Source organism: Chanos chanos, chromosome 8 (genome assembly GCF_902362185.1).
Source record: "Chanos chanos chromosome 8, fChaCha1.1, whole genome shotgun sequence".
In the NCBI taxonomy this organism is placed as follows: domain Eukaryota; kingdom Metazoa; phylum Chordata; class Actinopteri; order Gonorynchiformes; family Chanidae; genus Chanos; species Chanos chanos.
Window position 1 is genome coordinate 28057588 of NC_044502.1, and position 22410 is coordinate 28079997.

Below are 22410 nucleotides of genomic sequence, written 5' to 3' on the forward strand. Positions count from 1 at the left end.
GATCAAAAAGGCTTGCTGTGACGTAGTGCATTTTTCAAGCAAGCGATCAAACCAGCATGAGGGAAGTGAAGTGAAATTTTGCATCACTAAAACACACCTTTAGAGTAGCTTTGCATGCAAAGTCAGGGACTTGTCTAATGGTCCATGGAAGATGTCTCATGCTGACAGCGGTTTTGAAATTGCAGTAACGTACGCCACTGATCAACACGTCCTGTCGACTGCACGTGTGCTGTTTGGTTGATTGGACTTATTTTAAATGAAAGAAAGAGAAATGTTTTGTAAGGAGTCAATTTAATGTAGGGGTTTTTTTTGATAAGCTCTTTTGTACATAACAGTCAGAAAAGTTAGAGTAAGCACTGACCACATAAGAGTTGATGTGTTTGCACCATTGTCTGTGCCTGCACACACAGTCAGGAGGTGCATCTTATAGTAACCTGACGCATGGAGATAAATGCACTCATTTTCATTACATGGCCTTCAACACGGCATATCACTGCAGAGGAAATTAGGTGCTGATCATAGGTCTCTCTCTCTCTCTCTCTCTCTCTCTCTCTCTCTCTCTCTCTCTCTCTCTCTCTCTCTCTCTCTGTGTGTGTGTGCACGTATGGAGTCTCTTTTATGATGTTACATTTGTTCAGTGAGTTTTGGTCTGGCAACACTTTCCACTGCCTGGTCTTGTTTTCTGACTCTCCCTTGCTCTCTTGCTCTCGCTGTCTCTCTCTCTCTCGCACACACACATACACACACATACACAAAGCCAATGCATCGCCTGGACAGCAGGTGATGACCAATTCATCTGTATTCCAAAAATGCTCCAACATTGTGGGTAGTTTACAAAACATCATTTGACACCCGCCTGAAGATCCCCAGGACACACACGGCAAGCTCTAATACTGTTGGATATTTTATGAGTTTGCCCACAACTGAAAGTTGCAAATGTGGGGGGGGGGGGACCTTTTTAGCTTGATAACACTTGGAGAACAAGCTACCTGTGAAACCTGTACAGGCTGTTCTTTTAGCTCTCAATGCCAGATTCAGACGACCACTTCTGGACATTGCTATTCAGTCAAACAGGCCAGGGTCTAAACACAAACGTTTCAGTAGAAAAAGTCAAATTGCCCTTCCTTTCTGTCAGAGTTGTGGAGCGATGAAAGGGTTGTTTAGGGAACGCCGGCACCACCTATGATGGTGCCTGCAGGCAGATACAATAACTCATATTTAGGACCTGCTCAATTCTACACCACTGACTGGATTCAGTCCTTCTTTTTTATTTTTTTTAACCTTTCTACCCCTGTCTTTCTGTCCGAAGGGGCTAAATGTTTATTAATGCTGTTGATCCATTAATGATTGATAGTAACATTGGAAGTTAATTATTATAAATTAATCAACAGCAGTCCATGAGTGGACCCACCTAATTTCATCATGATCTGAAGGGAGGAGGGGTTTAAGTGGTAAAAAGATAGATTATGATGCAACAAAAAGGAAAAGATATGACAGTGATCAAAGACAGGGGATATGGCTCTGACTGTAATATATACTTAATCAGAGCAAAAAGTGTCTAACAAAAGCTAGTCGTGTGAATTATAGAACTGCCCAGTGATGACAGAGGGAGAGGAAAAGGTATTGGTCCCTAATAGTCAAGTCTGTCTAGATGGTTTATTCTCCTGACATTTATGAAAGTGCACTTTTCGGGGAGCTAAATTACAGGCGACAGTGTACATGCCAAAGCGCCATGGAGAAAAGGCAAGTGTATCTATAAATATGTTTGGTTTTTTGTTTTGTTTTTTTTATGATGAGGCTTTGGTGTCTTTCTGGTGTAGCAAAGATAAAAGTTGGCTCGGAGTCTGCAGTCAAGAAGAGCAGATCAGTGATTTGTGGTACTGGGTCCCACTCCAAATTGTCTGTCTGCGGTTGAAGAACCTTCACTTAAGCAGGCTCCCAGGGTGATGAAAGGATCAGAGGAAAATTGCAAGGTCATCTGGTAGCGTAGTCTTTAAAGAGTGAAGAACATTAACACATCTGGCCGCCTTTAGCCTCCTCGCCCCTGAGATGAGTGAGGCACGTGGCTACAGAGGAAAAGAAGCAGAAGATTTACGTCAGGTACGGTGTAACTCGCATGTGTGACCGGCACCATCTGGGTATTAATCCCATTAAATGGCCAAGTGTTGAAGAATGGCCTCAAAGGCTCTTCTGGGGACTAATGATTGACCATTAAGTGAGATTTTAGAGGACATGAGAGATGCGAGAAGGACCTCCCTCCACTGTACCCAGCCCAACTGAATTTATGAAACCTCAAGTTTTCCTCGGAAAAAGGTGCCAAATGCACGGATGGGTCAAATAATGTTTTCAAGAGCTGTTTCACCATCGTTATTTCCAAAGCTCTCTGAAAACACAAAGCATGATGTCCCAGGGTTGCTCCACACTAACTGTGTTTCCTCTGTGTGTGAACATGCAAATTATTTCACAGGAGGGCATCGAGTTTAAACAGTTATTCTTGCTGTTCCTCGTGGAGCGTCGAAGGCTGAAAATGTGCAAATACTTGAATGAGGCAGGAGGAATCCTTTTGTTCTTCTGTCTGCACCTTTGAATGTGATTGATTCCAAGGCCTTGTGATTGATTCCCAGTGCGTGACAATATCTTTAACCACTCTTTTGTTTGGGACACATTGGGACGTGAGAATTAGCATTGCAGTGTTGACTTTGGGGATTGTCAGGGGTCACCTTGAGAACCACAAAAGCTCTTAGGAAAACACAGCGTTGCTGTTGCTGTCGCTGTCTGACTTGGATTTCCGGTCTTACAATAGCGAAGGCAATTTTTGGTGTGAATTGTCTTTGTCCTGCACCGCCTTCCCGCCCTCTCTTTGTCCTCGAAGGAGAACTGTTAAAATTCAGACAACTTCATTTGTTTGAGTACTTCTGTTTCACAAATACTCAAACAAATGAAGTGAAAGGTTAAAAGAATCACAAGAACTTTGATATCTTCTTGCTTATTTAACTAGCTAACCCCCAGGCTAAGTTACTTCATAACTGAATTGATTTTTTTTAACAATAATTTTTTTTTGGTAGGAATAGATCATAGACAGGCCTTTAGTTTTTCTATTTATTTATTTATTCATTTATTTTTGCTGATCTTGGTCGGCTCACTATGGTATGGGCTAGCCTACAGTGTAACAGCGTGCATTCTCTCTCTCTCTCTCTCTGTCTCTGGCCTACAATGTGCTGTGAAGTGTTATTGATTACAGAAACTAGTGCAGGAACTACCAACCCACTATGAACGACCTTACCTGTGTCCAATTTTAACGACACATTACTGTGCCAGGATGTACTACTATGACTACGCAGTAGACTTCACCTCAGGATAACAGAGCCTGTCTTTGTCTTTTTTTTGTTATGTGTGTGTGTCCTCATGTCACAAAGCATTTGATAAATCTGGTATGTTTATCCTGTTATTTTAAAGGTACTCCAAATGGCAGCATGCGAGCTGTGTTAACAGCCTTTATTAAATGCGTAGTGAGAAATTAGCAGACATCTTGGCTCCTAGCTGTGCTCACCTACACCAATCTCCTTTAATCTGTTACCCTCTCTTTTTATGCTATCTCCTCTTTTTCCTAGTTTATCTACTCCTCTAACAAGATGGCATTTGTTTTTAGTGACACAGAGAGAGCGAGGGAGAGAGAGAGGGAAATTGTAATCTAAGTAATGAAGAGGGGAAAATGAAGAGCACCGTCTAGACAGCGGCGGAGTGAAATGTGCTTGAGAGGACAGGCATTTCCTCAGGCTCTAATGTTTGACTGAAGAGGAAGTCTGCTCCATCGATGGTAGGTCTGTTTGGCACCGCTCACGATTGATAGACGTTTAATTGAGCCGTATGTGTTTACAGTGGACGAGCGTCGTCATCTTGATGTCATGAGAATTCTCAACGTTTCAAAGTTTTGACAAGAGGAGGTTCTCCTCTCCTTTGCTCTGACTTTGTTCACTTTAATATGTAACCCGTCGATCTTGTGTCCTTACAGACGGATTGCATGTTTGGCACTAGGAAAATGTACAGACTTTTTTTTCCCTTAAAGACTCTTCTCTTCTCTTCTCTTCTCATGTGGGTCTGTATCTGTCATACTGTGTGACCAGATTACTCTGTCCAGACAGGCTCTCAGACACGCACAGCGACCCTTGGTCGCCCATCATTTGAAACTCCTGTTTTAGTGGTTATAGCAAACCATCACCTTTTCAGCGACAGAACGTGGTTTTTTATTTATTTTTTTTGGCTTGCACCTGAAATGAAATTGAAAATTTCCCATTTGGTGAAATGTGTTGAAATGAACATCATTCCACCTCCGTTTTCCCTCTCTCTGACCCGACCGGCACGGCACGGCACAGCGTGACAGCGCTTGGCTCTTACCCTGATTGGCATTTTATGCCTAATAAAATATTCTTTCAAAATCACAATCCATTCGCCAGGTAATAAAATCACTCAGGGATGTTTCACAGGATGTTTCCATCTCACAGACTCACTTCTTCATTGCTGTCTTTTTTTTTTCTTTTTTTTGTGCTTATTTTCTGTCTTTCTGCGTTCCATATTTTCACATCCACCTGGCACCTAGCTGCTATTCATGTCAACCCTCCTCCTCCTATGTCTCCTTCCTCATGTTCAAACTGTGTTTCTTTTCCCCACCTTTGTACTTTTCTTCACAATCCATATTGCTTTTCTCAAGTGTTCTCTGATGTAGTTGGCAGAATTGCAATTTTCAGTTTTGCGGTTTGATTTTACCCCTGAAGTTTTCTCAGGGTCTTCTATTCTTTGTTACTGCATTTACTAATTTATTTCTCTTCCTCTCACTCTCTCTCAAACTTGGGTACGCACATACCTGTGCACTTGCGCGCGCACACACACACACACACACACACACACACACACATACACTCACACTCCTATTGTGAGAATCTGGCCTTTCCTCTAGTATACTTTCTTCTGCTTTCCTGTATCACTCCAAACCCAACATACATGTGCATCCAAACATTTTCTCATGTGATTTTTTTTTTTTTTTTTTTTTTGTGAAGTAAATGATTAGCATGAAAAATCAGAGATGGAACCAGTGGATTTCTAATTAGAGATGTTTTTCAGCTGGGTTTCATTAAACAAAGCAGTTTTTCTTTTTTGCAGGTGGGGGCAATGGGCGTAACTGCATATGGTGATCCAGTGCATAGAGAGACCAGGCTGTTTGTAGTCATGGCTCTAACCGTAGTGAGGATGCCATGGCGTTAATGATCATGGCATTGTCTGGGTTCAGCTGTCATTAGTGGTAAACCTGTAGCTACTCTCCTGCTAATGTGATGTTTATATGAGGTTTCCTTTCCATTTTCTTAGTTTTAACATGCATACCCCAGATGAGCTGAACAACTGAACTTAGGACTGTTGTATTGTTGTTTTTGTATTTGTGTTCCTTTAGCTGGGCTCTCGATCATGTTTTAGACAGTTATGAGGAGTTCCATCCTCTCTCAACATAGACCCTGGAGTCTACTGTTCATTTTCATCATCTCATAAATAGTGTATAAGGTTTGACAAGTTCGCTTAGACTACATGCCTGGGCTAAAGTCAACTGAAATATGATTTCTGAGATGTAGTTATATTGTATCTATGTTCATGAGACTAAAAAAGGAAAGTTTTTCAATAGTGTCATTACTCCCCACTTCTATATCAGCTCACTCCTGCATGTTGGTCACTATCCCCACTGTAGAGTATGCATTTTCCAGTGCACTCATTGGATTTTCACTGGTTAATAATTACACCAGGCCTCTGACCTTGTGGACTCTTCTCTTTCCATGAAGTTGAAGCGTGTAGTTATTTGTGGTAACGGGGTCAAAGCTTTGAGAAGTTAAAAGTTGAATGTGGTAGACTTTGCAGCAGCACTACGGAAATCAGAGGAAAAGTTCAGTAGTAACACAGGTGGAATGGTAATGATTTTCTGCCATCACCTTCTGAATTGTCAAGGGTGTGGAAATCTCTGTGCCTTGGATAAAGCATGCTCTACTTAACCAGTGTTTCTTTTCAGTTCCTTAGTCACCGACATCTGAAGTCTCTATTTCTCCACACAGTCCACAGATGTGGACTATTTGACCAATCATCACTTGACCATTTCAGCAAATATTGCTCGCTACATCATCTTGTATTTAACAGAACTCCATCAACGCAGAGGTTCTTTAAGGTCAGAGGTTCTTTCAGGTCAGTGGAGGTCTTGTTCATTGATCAAGTGAACATGGCTCTTAAATGGAAATCAAATGATGACACCAAAGGATTGTACACACTTGTAAATTCTTGTGTACTCTCAATCAGAAAAATTGCTTGAAGATTTGTTTTGTTTTCAGATGTCTTTGTTTAAAAAAAGAAAGAAAAAAAAGAACATCTCAAATATGGTTGGCTGCAAATTAGTGGCCTGTGACAGGGAGAGGCATGGTCTCTAAAGCCCAATTTATACTTCTGCGTTGAATCTATGCCTTAGGGACGCGCATCTCCCTAGAAATGTAACTGCGCGACACACGTCGAAGCAGACCACAACACCTGTGATTGGTCTGCTTGGTACGATCACCCTCCTTCTGCTCAATCGGTTCAATGGTCCCACACACCATCTCCTCCGATGTCTTCTCTCTTTTCTGTGTTGCAGTAATTTCAGTAAAAGTAACTGTTGTTCAGCATTTATTAGCTCCTACTCCAACGTGATCCACTCAGTTTCAGTCGCGATTGAAAATTTTCAGCAAAATGGCGAACTGAATGCTCGTTATTTTGAGAGCTCTGTTTGTTTGTCCCCCAAAGTTTAGAAACCCCTTCTTTTGAACGCAAAATTTGTTTTACAGATATTGGTGTGCAAGCACTGAATTCTTACTTTTTATTTAACATTACTCCATCGCTTGTAATGCACGAGGAAATCAACACCATGGCATAGAAATCCCACCACAAACTAGCGTTTTAAAGGTTTCATTACAGAGCGACACAGAAACACCAACGCAGAAGTATAAATGCTCACAATGGCGTAAGCCACTCGTGTAGGCTACGGCGTAGGCCTTGCGTAGAGCCTACGCAGAAGTATAAATCAGCCTTAAGGCTGTGACTGTGAGACATGGTTGTCAGGGTGTTCTTTAGAATCATCAGGTGTTCTTTAGAATCATCAGGTGTTCTTTAGAATCGTCAGGTGTTCTTTAGAATCGTCAGGGTGTTCTTTAGAATCGTCAGGTGTTCTGTAGATGCGACCCCAATCATATCAGTACGCAAATTAAGCGCAAATTTAGAAGATTTTTTTTTTTAAAGATTTTTTTTTTTTTACAATTAAACTAATTACAGGAGCAATTAAATTTAGTTCAGGTCAGTTTTTCAAGTTCATTTCAAGTTTGTTCTTTCTTTCCTGTGCAATTATACGACTCGCATTTACAGGAAATTATACAGACAATTACATCACATGAAACTGTGATGTAAATTTTCATTTCCAGATTGAATTTCATATTAGCCTAATTCTTAATCGTCACTTGTCTGTTTTCATTTTGTCTGTCTGAAAGTTGTACACCAAACAATAATAAATACAGACAGGTCTCTAGGCACTTCACAGATTATTGTTTTGTATGCCTTACTGGCCCAATATTACATTCACAACTAAAAGGGTGGACCCCACTCAAAATAAATCCAAAAATCCCTGCCTTGGAGGATAATGTGACACACAATTCCTCAAATTTAAAAAAAAAAAAAAAAAAAAAAAAAGGTTAACCAAAAAGATTTTGTGAACCTAGTTGACCTTTTATCCACCTGAAGACAGAACAACTGTCCAACAACATCCAGGACCTTCAGGGCTTGGTGCTACTTATTGTGGTTACTCTAATGTGTGGGGTTTTTTTGTTGTTGTTTTTGTAGTTCAGCAGACCAGCTTTTGCCTCTGTGCCTGTTACTGTGCTCCCTTCTTTCCTTTGTGAATGCTGACAGTCCAGCTCACTGTTTCAGCTACCATAGTATTACCAGGATGTTTGCCTGTAGGTATAACCAGTATAACCAGGCACAATGGAGGATAGTGGGTTCCCTTTAACAGTTTGAGTAGCCAAAGTGGCTTTTCCAAGGTCACACAGAAGTCAAACTTACAGGTGGTGGCATTCACGGTCTTGGCCTTTTATGTAGAAATGTGCTGTTCTTTGTGTGCTTGGTGGCTTTGTTTGGGGTTGGGGGCAAATGGCTTTGGTAATACAGATAATATATTTTAGTCAACTGTATTATGTTAATGTTAGCTGATTTCTATACCATTTCATCATTCTAATCTCTCTCTCTCTCTCTCTTTCTGCCCTATATCTGTATAATGCTATTTTTCCCATATAATATAAATCTTTGTCAGCACATCCCACCCCTCATAGCCTACCTCTATCGCTCCTGTTCTTCTTTTGTTTGTCTTAGACATCTGCTGGGGATATGAATAATTATCTTACCCTTCCTCATGTCATGTATTCCCCTTTGTCGTTTTTCATCCAGTCATCTGTTTAATTCACCTCGTGCCTCATTCTCTCACTCCCGTTCTCTCCATTTCTGTGCGCGTGGGAAAGAGCCAAATAACACCCTGCCCAACCATCTGATCCATGCTCAGCATTATTACTGTCCATCTCTCTCTCTCTCCATCTGATCCATGCTCAGCATTATTACTGTCCATCTCTCTCTCTCTCCATCTCTCCATCTGATCCATGCTCAGCATTATTACTGTCCATCTCTCTCTCTCTCTCTCTCTCTCCATCTGATCCATGCTCAGCATTATTACTGTCCATCTCTCTCTCTCTCTCTCTCTCTCCATCTGATCCATGCTCAGCATTATTACTGTCCATCTCTCTCTCTCCATCTCTCCATCTGATCCATGCTTAGCATTATTACTGTCCATCTCTCTCTCTCTCTCCATCTCTCCATCTGATCCATGCTCAGCATTATTACTGTCCATCTCTCTCTCTCTCTCCACCTGATCCATGCTCAGCATTATTACTGTCCATCTCTCTCTCTCTCTCCACCTGATCCATGCTCAGCATTATTACTGTCCATCTCTCTCTCTCCATCTCTCCATCTGATCCATGCTCAGCATTATTACTGTCCATCTCTCTCTCTCTCCATCTCTCCATCTGATCCATGCTCAGCATTATTACTGTCCATCTCTCTCTCTCCATCTCTCCATCTGATCCATGTTTAGCATTATTACTGTCCATCTCTCTCTCTCCATCTCTCCATCTGATCCATGCTTAGCATTATTACTGTCCATCTCTCTCTCTCTCCATCTGATCCATGCTCAGCATTATTACTGTCCATCTCTCTCTCTCTCCATCTGATCCATGCTCAGCATTATTACTGTCCATCTCTCTCTCTCTCCATCTGATCCATGCTTAGCATTATTACTGTCCATCTCTCTCTCTCTCCATCTCTCCATCTGATCCATGCTCAGCATTATTACTGTCCATCTCTCTCTCTCTCCATCTGATCCATGCTTAGCATTATTACTGTCCATCTCTCTCTCTCCATCTCTCCATCTGATCCATGCTTAGCATTATTGCTCTCCTTCTCTTTCTCCATCTCTCCCTCTCTCTGTCTACATATCCACCTATGATTTCAGTCCTCTCCTCCTCTCTCTCTCTCCATCTCTCTCTTTCTCTCCCTCCAACTGTCTTTCTGTCTACAAATCCAACTACAAATTCAGTCTGCTCCATCATTCGTTCTCCCTCCATCTCTCTCTCCTTCCCTCTCTCCCCATTTCTCTCTGTCAACGATTACGCTTATGTATTCAGTCCTGGGATTTGCCCCCATTTCAGACCCCTGTATGTTTATTGAGTTGTCATCTAATTACAGACATTTCACGTCACTCCACCTCATAAGATTAAAGCACTCTCTCCTTTGTTTCTTCAAAGACTACATGAAAGACTGAGAGAGACAGTGAGTGAGTAAGTGCATGAGTTAGCATCCGTTTCCTCGCTGCTGTGTCCATAACTGTGTTTTTGCTTCACTTGCTCTGTGGTTTTTCATTATTTTATGTGCTTAACTCCAAGGCTAAATATGTAATCATAGGCACTGGAACACCCGTTAGCATCTCTGGGTCTCCCCGGACGTGTCCAGCCAGTGAACTGGTGCATTGAGTGGTGGGGTAATGGAGTGAAAACATAATGAAGGAAAAAGGACAGACGGAGAGTGAGAGAGAGGGAGGCGCACTCTTCCTGCGGTGTCCTAATTGTGTAGCTGCGGCAGCTGGGCTGGCTGCTGCCCTGTCAGCTTGCTTTGTTCGATCCGTGAAAACCCAGCGAGAACCAATGGTCCAATTTTGGTCGTCGACGCCAAAGGCAGAAATTGAAGGAAAGGTGCTTAATGGAGTGAGATTTGGCAAAGAGAATGAGGGAGAAAGAACCAGAGAACAAGAAAATGGGATGGATGGAAGGAGGGAGAGAGAGAGAAAGGAGAGGGAGAGGTTCAGTTGATGACTCTAATGAGCCAGATTTGCAAGATGCTTTCATAAGAATCTCAAACTGTGTCCACAGGGTATTTTGAGTGTTGTGTCCCGAGAAAAAGTTGCATAAAGTTACATGTGACCACATCGTTTGGACGTTCTGATCTTCTGATCTTCTCAAACGTTTTTTGTGTTGAATTGTTCCCCAATCTCACTACGGTCTTGTTTCTTTCTCTGGATGTCCCATTGACTAGCATTGTCCAGGTAATTTTGTATCTCAGGATATACAACTTTGTTCATCTGGCAGATGCTCCAGAAGCGCTTTTAAATTGAGTGGAAGAGAACTAAAAATATATCCTCATTAAAGAATAAAGCCTTCCCATGGAGGACCTGTGGAGAGTAAGTGCTTAAGGTAGCTGTATTTTTTTTTTCTTTTAATAAAGTGAGCACAGTTGTTGTTAGAGATATTCTAAGTTTAGAAACATTGAGAATGTGAGTTTTCAGTTGCTGGCAAATGGTTATTCTACCGTTTTGGTTCAAGCAGAACCTTTGGGGGAGAGAGATCCAGGAACACGGTGGAAGAACAAGGTGTCCAGATTTAAGTGTAAGGACAGAGCATTGCTCTGACAGTTACTGATGCTGGTCCACTGATGGCATTGTCAGCAAGGACCAGAGTCAGGAACCAAATGAACGTGGCCAGTGGGAAGAATCAAAGTGCACGGGGGATAGGGCCCTGGAGCAGTCCTTGTGAACTTTAAGAATGAGCAGAGCAGAGTTTTTAAGTTCATGTTTGAATTCAGAGTTTTGGCCTGCCATGATAACCTTCCAGAGTCTGTATCAGCGTCTTTGGTCGTCGTGTGTGTGTGTGTGGCTACTTTGAGTAGCTCATCCTGCGTTTTTTTCGCCCGGGGCCTATAGACGATGACCTGTTTCCTTGTTGTGGAGTATCACCCGAACACATTTCCGTCCCATGCGTCATTTCTGTGGAGCGGCCTTGAACGTTCAAAGGCGGCGTGTCTAATGTATTTTTCAACATTCCCCCTACCTCAGGCCACCCCGGTGCAGCTCTTCAAAGTGCTCGCTCGTCCATTTGAGACTCGTTCTGAACGGAGGAGAAGACAGTCGGATCAGAGAGTCAGCAGAAAAAGCCTTAGCGGTGGAGTAGGGTAGAGAATGGAGGAGGGAACTGGAGCTGTGTCTACAGATGCTGATTTCACAGGTTTGAGACTGTGTGGCAGAGAGAGTGAGAGAAAGGGAAAAGAGTGGAGGTGTTGTGACCTACTTTAGAGAAAAGGGGTAAAATAAATAAATAAATAAATTAAAAAAACAACAACTGAGGACTGGATTGGCAGACCGCCATTTTGAAATGGCCCCGGTTGCCGTAGCAATAGCGAGGTAGAGGCATCACATGCATGGATCGGTGCACTAATTCTCGCTTTCCTGAACATTCTCTCTCTCTTTCTTTCTAGCTCTCTCTTTCTCTTGCTCACTCTCTCTCTCTCTCTCTCTCTTTCTCTTGCTCTCTCTCTGTCTCTCTCTCTCTTTCTTTCCCTCTTTCTCTCTCTCTTGCTCTCTCTCTCACTTATTCATTCGCTCTCTCTCTCTTGCTCTCTCTTTCTATTTCTCTCTCCCAGTGGTCCAAGGCCAGGACATTTCACACATTTTGATCATATAATTCTTTAGGCAGAGAGCAATCCCACACACACACACACACACACACACACACACAGTGGGAACTGAGTCTATCAACAAGATTGAGAACTGTCACACACAGTCAGAAGTTTGCATGCATTTTCTGAGGTATAATTTTGTATTATTTCAGTATCTCATAGCTACCTTTAACCTGTTGAATTTGTTACTGCATGTCGTGCATTTCAGATTAGACATAAGCCCTTTGATTTTTTTTTTTTTCCAATCAGTGTATCTTCCACTGGATTAAAGGCAGACATTCCTGCAGCTTTGACTGCAGCTGTGCTGTAATGTTTTTGCTGCATGTTTTCCCTTGTGGGGTTGCCTGCAGGTCAAAAGCAGCAGTGAGAGACTCCCTCTTCTCAAATACCCTCCCTTCCCTCATCAAAACACAAACAAACAAACGAGTACACTGCTCAGCAAGAGCAATCCCAGAATGCTTTGCAGGAGGAAGAAAACAGGTCACAAGGAAATCAAACTCTCTTTTTTTTTTTTTCTTTTTTTTTTTTCTTTTTCTTACTGCTTAATTTGTTGTTTTTCTTCACTGCTCCTTTGTCTTCTAACAAGACAGCTGTTGTGTTAAATTAAAAAGCTGTATGTATGATGAATGTTGTCTAAAAAGGCACATTTGAATGTAACAAAAGAAAATATGCTTGAAATTTTAAATGTAGTTAATGTTGAAACACTTTGCTAAGGACAGTCCAGGCCTGACTCTAACGTTAGAGAGTAAAACAGTTAGTAGCATTGAGTGTAATGAGCTGTCTTTTGTGACCAAAGTTGATGCATTTTTAAAGTATGGTCTATCCTCTTCCAAAATCCTCATCAGAGAAGATAATCGCCAACCAGTCACAAGGGTGGAAGGAAAATTGTCTTGCTTTTAGACTTAACATGACCACATGTTCCACAAGTTGGAAAAGCCTTGTCAGTTTGTCCACTTGTCCTTGTGTTGCAGTAAATGGGACTCGACTGGCTACGACGAACAGAATGCAAGAAGACATACCTTCTTGACAGACTGTTGACTTTGATGTTCTAATGAACTTGTCCATGGAATGGGAACCAAAAACAAACCCACTGGTTTGTGCCAAACTTGATTAGCACCCTCTTGTGGGTGGGAGTCACAGAACACTGTCTGAGATCAGGACTATAGGTTACTGCATTATGTCATTTTCCATGCCAGCTGAAAACGAAAAAACGCTTTATTTAATTTCTTAGGCCAGTGATGGACCTGTGCTGATGGTATGGTGAGTGGGCAGTTGGAAAGAGGGAATGAAAGATGAATGGTCGGAGAGAGGGTAGAAAAAGGGAGAGAAAGAGAAAAGATTTGTAGAGACTGACCTGTGTGAGGCCCTGCTGGGCTTCGCTCATCTCTCTGAATGTGTTTTATCCTCAGTTCTTGCAGCCCACGGCCACATCAGCTCCCCTCGGGCTCTTCTGTTCTCAGGTCCTAATAAGATGATGAGGTGCAAACAAGGGAAGGCTGTTTGATGTGTTCTGTTACCCTGACATTTGAAAGTGTTTGAACATTAATATGCCCCCCCCCCCCCCCCCCCCCCCACACACACACACCGCCAGCTTTTCTTTCTTTCTTTTTTGATCATTCGTTTTGTAATTTGCAGGTTTGTTCTCCGTGAGTGGAGAGGACGATTGATTAACACATCTTTAAGACTCGCCGTCATGCCGTCTCTGTCTCCACAGAATACGTTTGACAGTCATTATCTTATGACACGCCATAGCCCCGTCTCTCTGTCTCCGCTCACCGATGGGATGTCTCTCCGGGTGGCAGGGCTGTTAACAAAATGTCAGATTAGATATCCACCAATCTGAATGATGGGGGAAATTGCTCTAGCAATCGCGGTGGCTGTTCAAGTCTCGTCTCTGTTGGCTTTTCCCACTCATTAGCACGCCCACTGTTGAGCTATGGGTTGGCATCAAACCATCATGCCTGCTGACTATCTCATGACTTTAATGAGCCCTGGATTTCTGCTCCTGTCACATTACCTCTGCTCCTCTTTCCATTCTTTTCTCCCCCGCCCTTATCGACAACGGGTGAAACGCCTTCACCCGAAAGGTTGGGTTGGTTTCAGCTAGAGCAGCTAAGGAGAGCTGCCAGTCAGGTTAGGGGTCACGTGTGTGTGTGTGTGTGTGTGTGTGTGTGTGTGTGTGTGCGTGTGTGTGTGTGTTTGGCACAAAAAAAATCGCCCAGAATATTTCTAGGTATTTCTACAGTTTCCATACTCCTCTCAGCTTTGAATGGAGTGTGTGTGTGTGTGTGTGTGTGTGTGTGTGTGTGTGTGTGGCACAAAAAAAGAACTGAGAGCATTTCTTGGTGTATCTACAGTTTCCCTACTCTCCTGATGAAGTCCGCTTTAAATGGAGTGTTTGGCTTTTTCATTCATTTCTCTGGTATTTGCTCTGTTTCCAGTGATGATGCTGTTTTATTCGTTAAACCCACACGACAAGACTCAACTTGCCCTCGTGTTGACCCAGCCGGTGCCCTGGTCGTTTTGCTCGTGTTGACCCAGCCGGTGCCCTGGTCGTTTTGCTCGTGTTGACCCAGCCGGTGCCCTGGTCGTTTTGCTCGTGTTGACCCAGCCGGTGCCCTGGTCGTTTTGCTGTGCTTATCCCATGCTTTCCCTCTTCTTCGCAGGTCTTCCGTAGCGGAGAGGGAATGGGTATCCGGCTGGATAGCGCCTCAGCATTCCAGGGGGCCGTCATCTCCCCCCACTACGACTCCCTCCTGGTTAAAGTCATCGCCAGTGGGAAGGACATGCCCGCCGCCGCCGCCAAGATGAGCCGCGCCCTGGCAGAGTTCCGTGTCAGAGGGGTCAAGGTAAGGTTCCCAGTCACTATATGACCCAACTCTAGCTCCCCATGGTTCTGAAAGGGTAACAGGTCATAGGAAAACTGTTTTGTGTCAGTGTCTGCTGTTATAAGAATTGTTTGGAGGTCGGGAGGGGTCACACTGACATGAGCTGAATGCCTTTAAAAGCCTTGAAAATCTCACAGCCGTTTGTATCAGAGTGAAGTTGTCCTGAAGCTCCTCCACATACCGATATCCTGAAATTGCACCTCTCGCAAGTGCTCAGGGAGTGAAACTCACCCTAAAACTGTCTTGGCATGACATTACTGAACAATGATCCGTGACATTTTTAGCACAAGCTGCTTAGTCAGAGAAAGCAAGGGAGCCCAATGTGTGTGCTCACGTGGCCTCGCTTTAGCAGAGAGCAGACAGAAGAAGCAAGAGCAGGGCTGAAAAGTGAAAAGAGAAATGCAAGACCGAAGCAAAGCGAGTTAAAGTGAAACAGAGCGTTTGAGGCTTCTGATGTTATGGACTGGGTTCAAAGGACTTGAGAACCTAGATGAAACTTAATCTGGGATTAAGAGGCAAACACAGATGAGGCTTAGCCTGGATTTAAGAAACGAGCTAAATTTGTTAGTGTTGGAAATGGAAATATCATCCGGTACGTAATGTAATTTGGCACCCGCCGGTTTTTGTCCGCCATTCTCTTTTTCCTCTTTCTCTGCCATGTTGAGCCATAGCTCACATGCTATTAAATAACGTTTTGTTCAAATTTGCACGTCGGTTTAACCTCTGTGGCTGAGACACTATGCCACGTATTACTCCAGTGAATCTCTTGGTGATGCCACAGAGTGCAATTTAAAATTGCTAGGTTTCACATGCAAATTGCTGAGTTGACCTGTTTCTCTCTTCTCACACATTTCATTGTACCGTTGACCCTGTGTCAACCTGCATATGACAAATAAACTCTTAAACAAATCTCTCCCAAAAAAAATGGATTTGTTACCCCAGTTGCTCTCTTGATGGCTCAACGAAGTGCAATTCAGCATGGTTACCGCATTAATCACAGATGTCTCAGATTCACTGAGGCTTTGAAACCAGAGATGTTTCTGTAGTGTTTGACCTTGACTCTGAGTCGAGTCTGAAGTCTCTGAAGAACGAGTCCTAGTCAAGTCTCAAGCCTTTTGGTTCAAAGTCTGAGTCAAGTCTGAAGTCTCCAGAATGGTTGACCCTAAAACAACAGTATTGATTAAAGAAATATCACTGCCTGATAAATGTCATAATAAAAGAGCATATATAAACACACATCATAATCTTTTGACTACATCCAGTGTCTCTTTCCTCTACCTGTAGCCATAGAAGATTTTTTTTTTCTTTTGTACCCCCTGTCCCCCTCCCCCACAGAAATGAAAATGACTTCATCTTCCTTATCAAGAACTTGACTCTTAATCAGAGAGTGATTCATATGTGTGCATGTGTCTGGCCTTATGAAGTTTGTTTTTTCCTTTTGCATATGTATGTGTGCTGGACTCATACTCATGGACACACACACGAAGAGCCGACAGAGCAGGAGGAGAGAGCAGAGAGGGCTATTAGAAAATGTTTTCATTGTTTTATGTTTTGTCGACGCTCGTGTGAGGGAGCATCTTTTTCGGTTTTTGTTTTCATGGTGAAGTGTATTTGAGAGGATTTTTCTTTCTTTTTTTTTTTTTTTTATTTCCCGCCTTAATTGGAGAGGTGTGTGAATGCATCCTTTGATAGAGAGTGTGTGTGTTTGAGTGTGTGCGTGTGTGTGTGTTTGTTTGTGTGCGTGTGGCGAGCAGCTGTGTTAGAAAGTTTTGAAGCTTTGAAGAGCAGGTCTCCAGGGAACCTTTTTAATGTTTAGTTCATTATAGAGCTCAGATCTTTTTTCTCTCCCTCTCACGCTCTCACTCCCTCACTCTCTCTCTCTCTCTCTCTCTCTCTCTTTCTCCCTTTCTCTCGGTTCCCTCTTTAGCTATTTGCAGAACACTTTTTAAGCCCTGAAGGTACCTTGTCAGTGCAGTGATTGATTTCCTGTCCGTCGCAGCAATGTGCTAACATACCTGAAGCATATTAATCATCTTAGTGTCAGCTACGGGGCTGTCTACAGTAATGTGGCTGTGAGTTAGATCAGTTAAGAGAAAAACCCAAATTCTGTTCTGAAGCTCAAACCATGCATTTGTCCTTGCTTAGCGCTCTCTGCTTTTTCTTACATTTGATTAGTAAGTCATTTGACCCACTCTGTCAGTCTCTCGTTCCCTGTACTTACTCACTCGCTCACTCATTCACACAGCGTCTCCCAGCAGGAGGGGACAGCTATTCCACTCATACACGATCTTGCCTTCTCCCTTTTGTATTGGGCATGTTCAAATACCTATTTTTTTTTTTTTTTGGTGTCATCACTACAGAATGTAATTACCTTTGCCAGCAATGAACTGAAGTTAATTAATCTTTCTTCCTTGGAGAAGTGGGGGGGAGGGGGGGGGGGGGGTTGCAAGAGGGTACCAGAATGAGTCGAAATGTTCTGCCTTCACCCTCCAAACAGCCGCCCATCTTCAGCCATGTCGTCGTGACGACCATCTTGTTGACGTTGTAGTTGGGTTGGTCCCAACACTGAGCTGGTCATTAGTGTCTTTTTTTTTTTCCCTGTGTATCTTTTTTGTTGCTAGTGTAGCATGTTTTCATTCACCCTACCAATGTTCATAGCTCTCTCCCTCTACTTCTTTCTTTGTCTCGCCCTCTCTCTTGCACTCTCTCTCTCTCTCTCTCTCTCTCTGTGCCCAGTGTTTTACCTCCTGCCCTAGCTGGCACACTACATGTGAACAGCTTGCCTGTTAGCGCCAGTGTTGACCAATGGCAGTGAGCCACCAAGTGACTCTTGGCCTGACCTGAGTGAAAATGCGCTTTAGCAGAATGAGTTTGGCCCTTATAGCATTACAGCAGGATGCCATTAATAGTGCACACACATCACTACAAAGTCACCTGTGGACACTGTGCTGGAGACTATACAGCACTGACTCTCCATCTCGCACCCTACACTCCCATATTGCTCTGCTCTGTGATAGAAGGACAAGAATAGAACTGAGGACTGGAGTTGGATGGCTTAAACAGAAGATGAAGATTTTAAGTGTTTCACCAAGAGCCGACAATAAGTCATCTTTTATTGAGCACTGCAAGCCGTGATTTGAGTAATTGAGCAGCTGAATATTTGTATTAATTTCAGTAATAAAATCATTATTGATGCATTAGTGCTCACCATTTCAAAAGCTCAGGCTTAATTCGTCAAGCCCAGCGAGGGGCAGGAAAGACTATTGTTATAAACTCCATTTCTTCCATTTGTCTCGCTCGCTCTCGCCTCTCTCACTTTTTTTCCCCTAGATTCTTCCATTTTCTCTGTCCTGCTTTCTCCTTATTTTCCTTACTTTCTTATTTGCTTATATGTCTACCTTTCTTTCTTTCACTCACTCACTCACACTCTCTTTCTCTCTCTCTCGCTCCATCTCTTCCTCGGTTTTCTGGTTCTTCTGTGTTACTGAGACGAGCGTGACACTCTTGGGGAGGTATGTTGTGGTAACAGCCTGGAGGCCCTGTTGAATTTGAATGGGAGACGTGGGAAGAGTGGCAGTATCTCTCAACAGGGCGACATCAGACACAGAATGATGAAAGCCAACAGAGACACTGAGTACCGGTAAGGGGGGGGCGGGGGGGAGTGAGTGAGGAACAGAGGAACAAGAAAGCGTAATCTCCTGTGAAGTATGAAATACAATCAAGAAACAAAACTTGCATGTGTGTCCGTATCATGCAGGGTTTGATAGGTGATGGTTCGAGTTAAGTTGAGTTTTGTTGTCGGAGTTTCTTCTTTCATATTGTGTTGACAGTCAATTCTGAGTAAGTGTAAGTGACTATCTGAGCTGTCGCTGATAAACCATCTCATACAGCTGAAGTTGATTTTTATATACATACATATATACATACATATGTATGTGTGTATGTATGTGTGTGTGTGTGTGTATAAGAGTATGTGTATATATATATATATATGTGTGTGTGTGTGTGTGTATGATGTATGTAAAAGCCATAGATAGATTCTGGAATGTTCTTTTTTCGACATTGAATGGATAACCTCTTTATCTGAAAGTGTTCATGCTTAGCTTCCTGATTTTTACGTTTGAATTTAAGGGGGATGTTGCCAGTCCAGCTGAGCACACGCCCCTTTTAATACACAGGAGGAAACATGGGGAAGATGAAGAGGAAACTGACTCAGCTTGGCATTCAGTCCTTTTTATTTATCTGTGATTGGTTAAAGATCAGTGTGGATGTTGTTGGGGGAGAGGGTTGTCATGGCTTTAAAAGAACCAATGCACAAGACCTACCGGCCTTAATAGGATGGTTTTCATCATTGTGGAAAACACTCAACATGTCTGGATTCTGCACTGCTTGAGCTTCCTAGCTCTATGGAGGCTTTGTTTCTGGCCGATCTTGTGTTGTGGATGACTAAGAGTGTAGCTCGTTGCTCTCAGCTGTAGCCCATTTATCTACGTAATTTTAACTGTTGTTCTAAAAACTGTTTTGCCTTAACAACCTTTTGCTCGTGCTGTGAACAAGGGTCGGTCTGTGTCTTTTATGGGGGGAAGATGGACTCTAGCGAAATGAAAGCTCACATTACACAGTACAGGGGATATTTTTGTTTTGTTTTTACTCAGTAAAAACAAACCTTTGTTGGTTATTATGTGGGAATATAATTACATTGCAAGACTGGTAACATCCTTAGTCAATGATTACTTAATTCATTTAGTAAGTAAGATGTCCTTGAATGTAAGGGGCTTTAAGCACTCCACGAAATAACCCAGCAGTCTGAGGTATATTAGAGGAAGGAGTATTGTGGTTGCCATGATACAAGAATGATGGCTAGAAATCAACAGATGTGAACTGCTCTCAGAACAGGCAGTGTCACCTGGCTGCTTCTTCCTCAGTGAATTCAAAATCTGAAGGAGTTCTCATTATGATGCAAAGAGGGCAAAAATTTCGTGATCAAGGAAACGGAATGTTATTTTTGGGGGGTGATGACTGATTATTCTGTGTGTGTGGGTTTTGTTTTTTTTTTCTTGTGTGAGAGATCCTTAACATGAATCGTAATCCTTAATGTAATAGTTATGATAACAGCTCTCAAATAGTTTCTTGTGGTTTAAATGAGTTTTTATAAAAGATGAACACGTATAAGATATGGAGAATGAAGAATGCATGCCTGAATGAGTACCCTTTTTTTTTCTTGCATTTTTTGTGAGCTACTAATGCATTAAATAGATGCTTGTATCTACACCCTCAATATCCAGTTTTGGGTCTGTGGGCATTTAGCTAGCGTTACATTTTGCCCATTGTCATAGATCATAAATAACAGAAAAATCTTTATTTCTTATCTATCTTCTCAGTTGCATTGTGGTCTTGGGGGGAAAAAACTTGGTGTTTCATTACAGGTTTATTACAAAATGACTTTGCAAACCAATTAAGTGTCAAGCTATAATTCATTGAGTTTATTACAAATTCAGCTACAAACGCCCAAATGTTCTTGGAAGTAATTAAATGATTTATATGTGGCAATAGCACTGCTTTTGCCTCCTGAATCGGCCTAGCGAGAAGCAAATGACCGAGATGAAACAGCAAATGGAGAAAACAGAGGAATAACTTAAGATGTCTTAAGGCAGAGTTTAGAGCCGTGTCTTCTACCACAACACAATTAATAATGCATTGGACAAGACAAGATTATCATTGGAATGGAGGTGGGCCCATCCGTTTGTTCACACGCGGATTAAAACAGGATGGGGCTTCAGTGTTTACAGAGGAAAATTAACCTCAAATTGAAATTCTTTCCCTTCTGTTTACGTAATAACCTGAAATTTAGATAATTTAACATGCAGCCCTACACATCTAACATCAGAACACGTTGCTCTTGAATGAAAACCTTTTTTATTTTTTTCAACCCTGAGCTGAAGTGGATTCTCCACATTGCAAACTATGAGATTTCATGACAAGAATATGAAAGTCTGCCAGCAAGTTGATGCACCAGGCCTAGAACAGAGTCCCCTCAAACTGCTGTTGATTGTTGTGGGTCCACTTAAAGAGGAATCATTCAGTTTCACCCTTTAAAATAGGTAGCGACCAAAACACAGGTTAAATTAGATGTAGATGTAGACTGCGTTGGATGCAAGAATTACCACCCTCTAACTTTTTTTTTTTTTCCTGTGACACGAAATTTGCCCTGAGAGAACAAAGAAAGCATAGATATATAATTAAGAAATAAAACTTGTGTGTCTGTCTCATGCAGGGTTTGATAGGTTTCCGTCGCATGCAAGGTTTGACAGGTGGTGGATTGAGTTGAGTTTTGAGTGTTGTTGGAGTTTCTTCAGAAATACAGGTAATTTATCAGAGTTTCTGAAAGGATACCAAACATCCTACAGCTTACAGCATTTATATCACATAATCAACAGCTGTGACTTGGTTGAACATTTTGTATGTTTGTACATTTATTTTTTTTTTTTCCACCCTTTGGATGGACGTGGTCTTTGTTCTGCCTTTGAACAGAATAAAAAATATGTAAAATAGATTTATACCATTTTCACCTGAAATTGTTCCATTTCTGTGTCAGTTTTTGCATGATAACCTCTGTGCATTTGTTAATATGGGAGACTGTGCTCTACAGATCTGAGCCTTTTAGCTTGTAGAAGGATGCTTTGGAGTCAGGAATTGCTTGTATCACCTGTGGTTTTTAAGTTACCTGTGGCTCAAGCAATAAGGCAAAGCTGTGTGATATTGCCAGCTTTTATGTCTCAACCCTGTGGTGGCAACTACAAACCATTAACAATAAGATTAAATAGGCTCAGCACAGATGGTTTACATTCTGCTTGTCTCATCATGGCAAAATATGACTTAAACTCTAGGGAGTACATTCATTTTATTCTCTCATTTCCGTGTTTCCACAGTGTCTCTTGCAGAATTTCTTTAAAGACAGTATCTTGTGTCTCTGGTTTTTACATGGAACGTCCTCCCGTTCAACTCACTACCATTCACCACGGTTAAGCTTAGGGAGCCATGAATTGTTCCTGACTTTGAATTGTACTGCTGGTCATTGTAGGAAAGGGCGCTAAACATACAAAGTAATGCACGCCCATTGGTACCTTTCTAAAATTCGGAAGGGGCTTTGATTTGGCCGCGTCCTTTATAGAACCTTCTGCTCACTGAGAGTAGCCAGAAAAGTTCAATCCAAAATTGTCGTTTTGAGTTAATTCCAAAATTGACGTTGCGAGTTACAAATTTGGTATGATGTAGGGAAAACATTGGTCTAGTTTGAACGGTCAGTTACAAGTAAGTGTCACATTGTTTGTCATTACTGGCCTGATGAAGGGCTAGGGACAGGGAAGAGGCACTTTATAGCTGAAATACTAGTGGATCCTTACCCAGAGTACAACCTGCTAGA

The 22410-nt window shown here is 42.2% G+C and overlaps 1 protein-coding gene across 2 annotated transcripts in view; it reads left to right on the forward strand.

Moving 5' to 3' along the window:
• The window catches only part of pcxa (pyruvate carboxylase a), a 94753-nt gene that overhangs the window by 37341 nt on the left and 35002 nt on the right, over positions 1 to 22410 (forward strand). For both annotated transcript variants that reach the window (XM_030781260.1, XM_030781261.1), the window contains one exon: positions 14766 to 14948. In XM_030781260.1, the coding sequence (XP_030637120.1) occupies positions 14766 to 14948 (183 nt within the window). The remainder of the gene's footprint in view (positions 1 to 14765; positions 14949 to 22410) is intronic.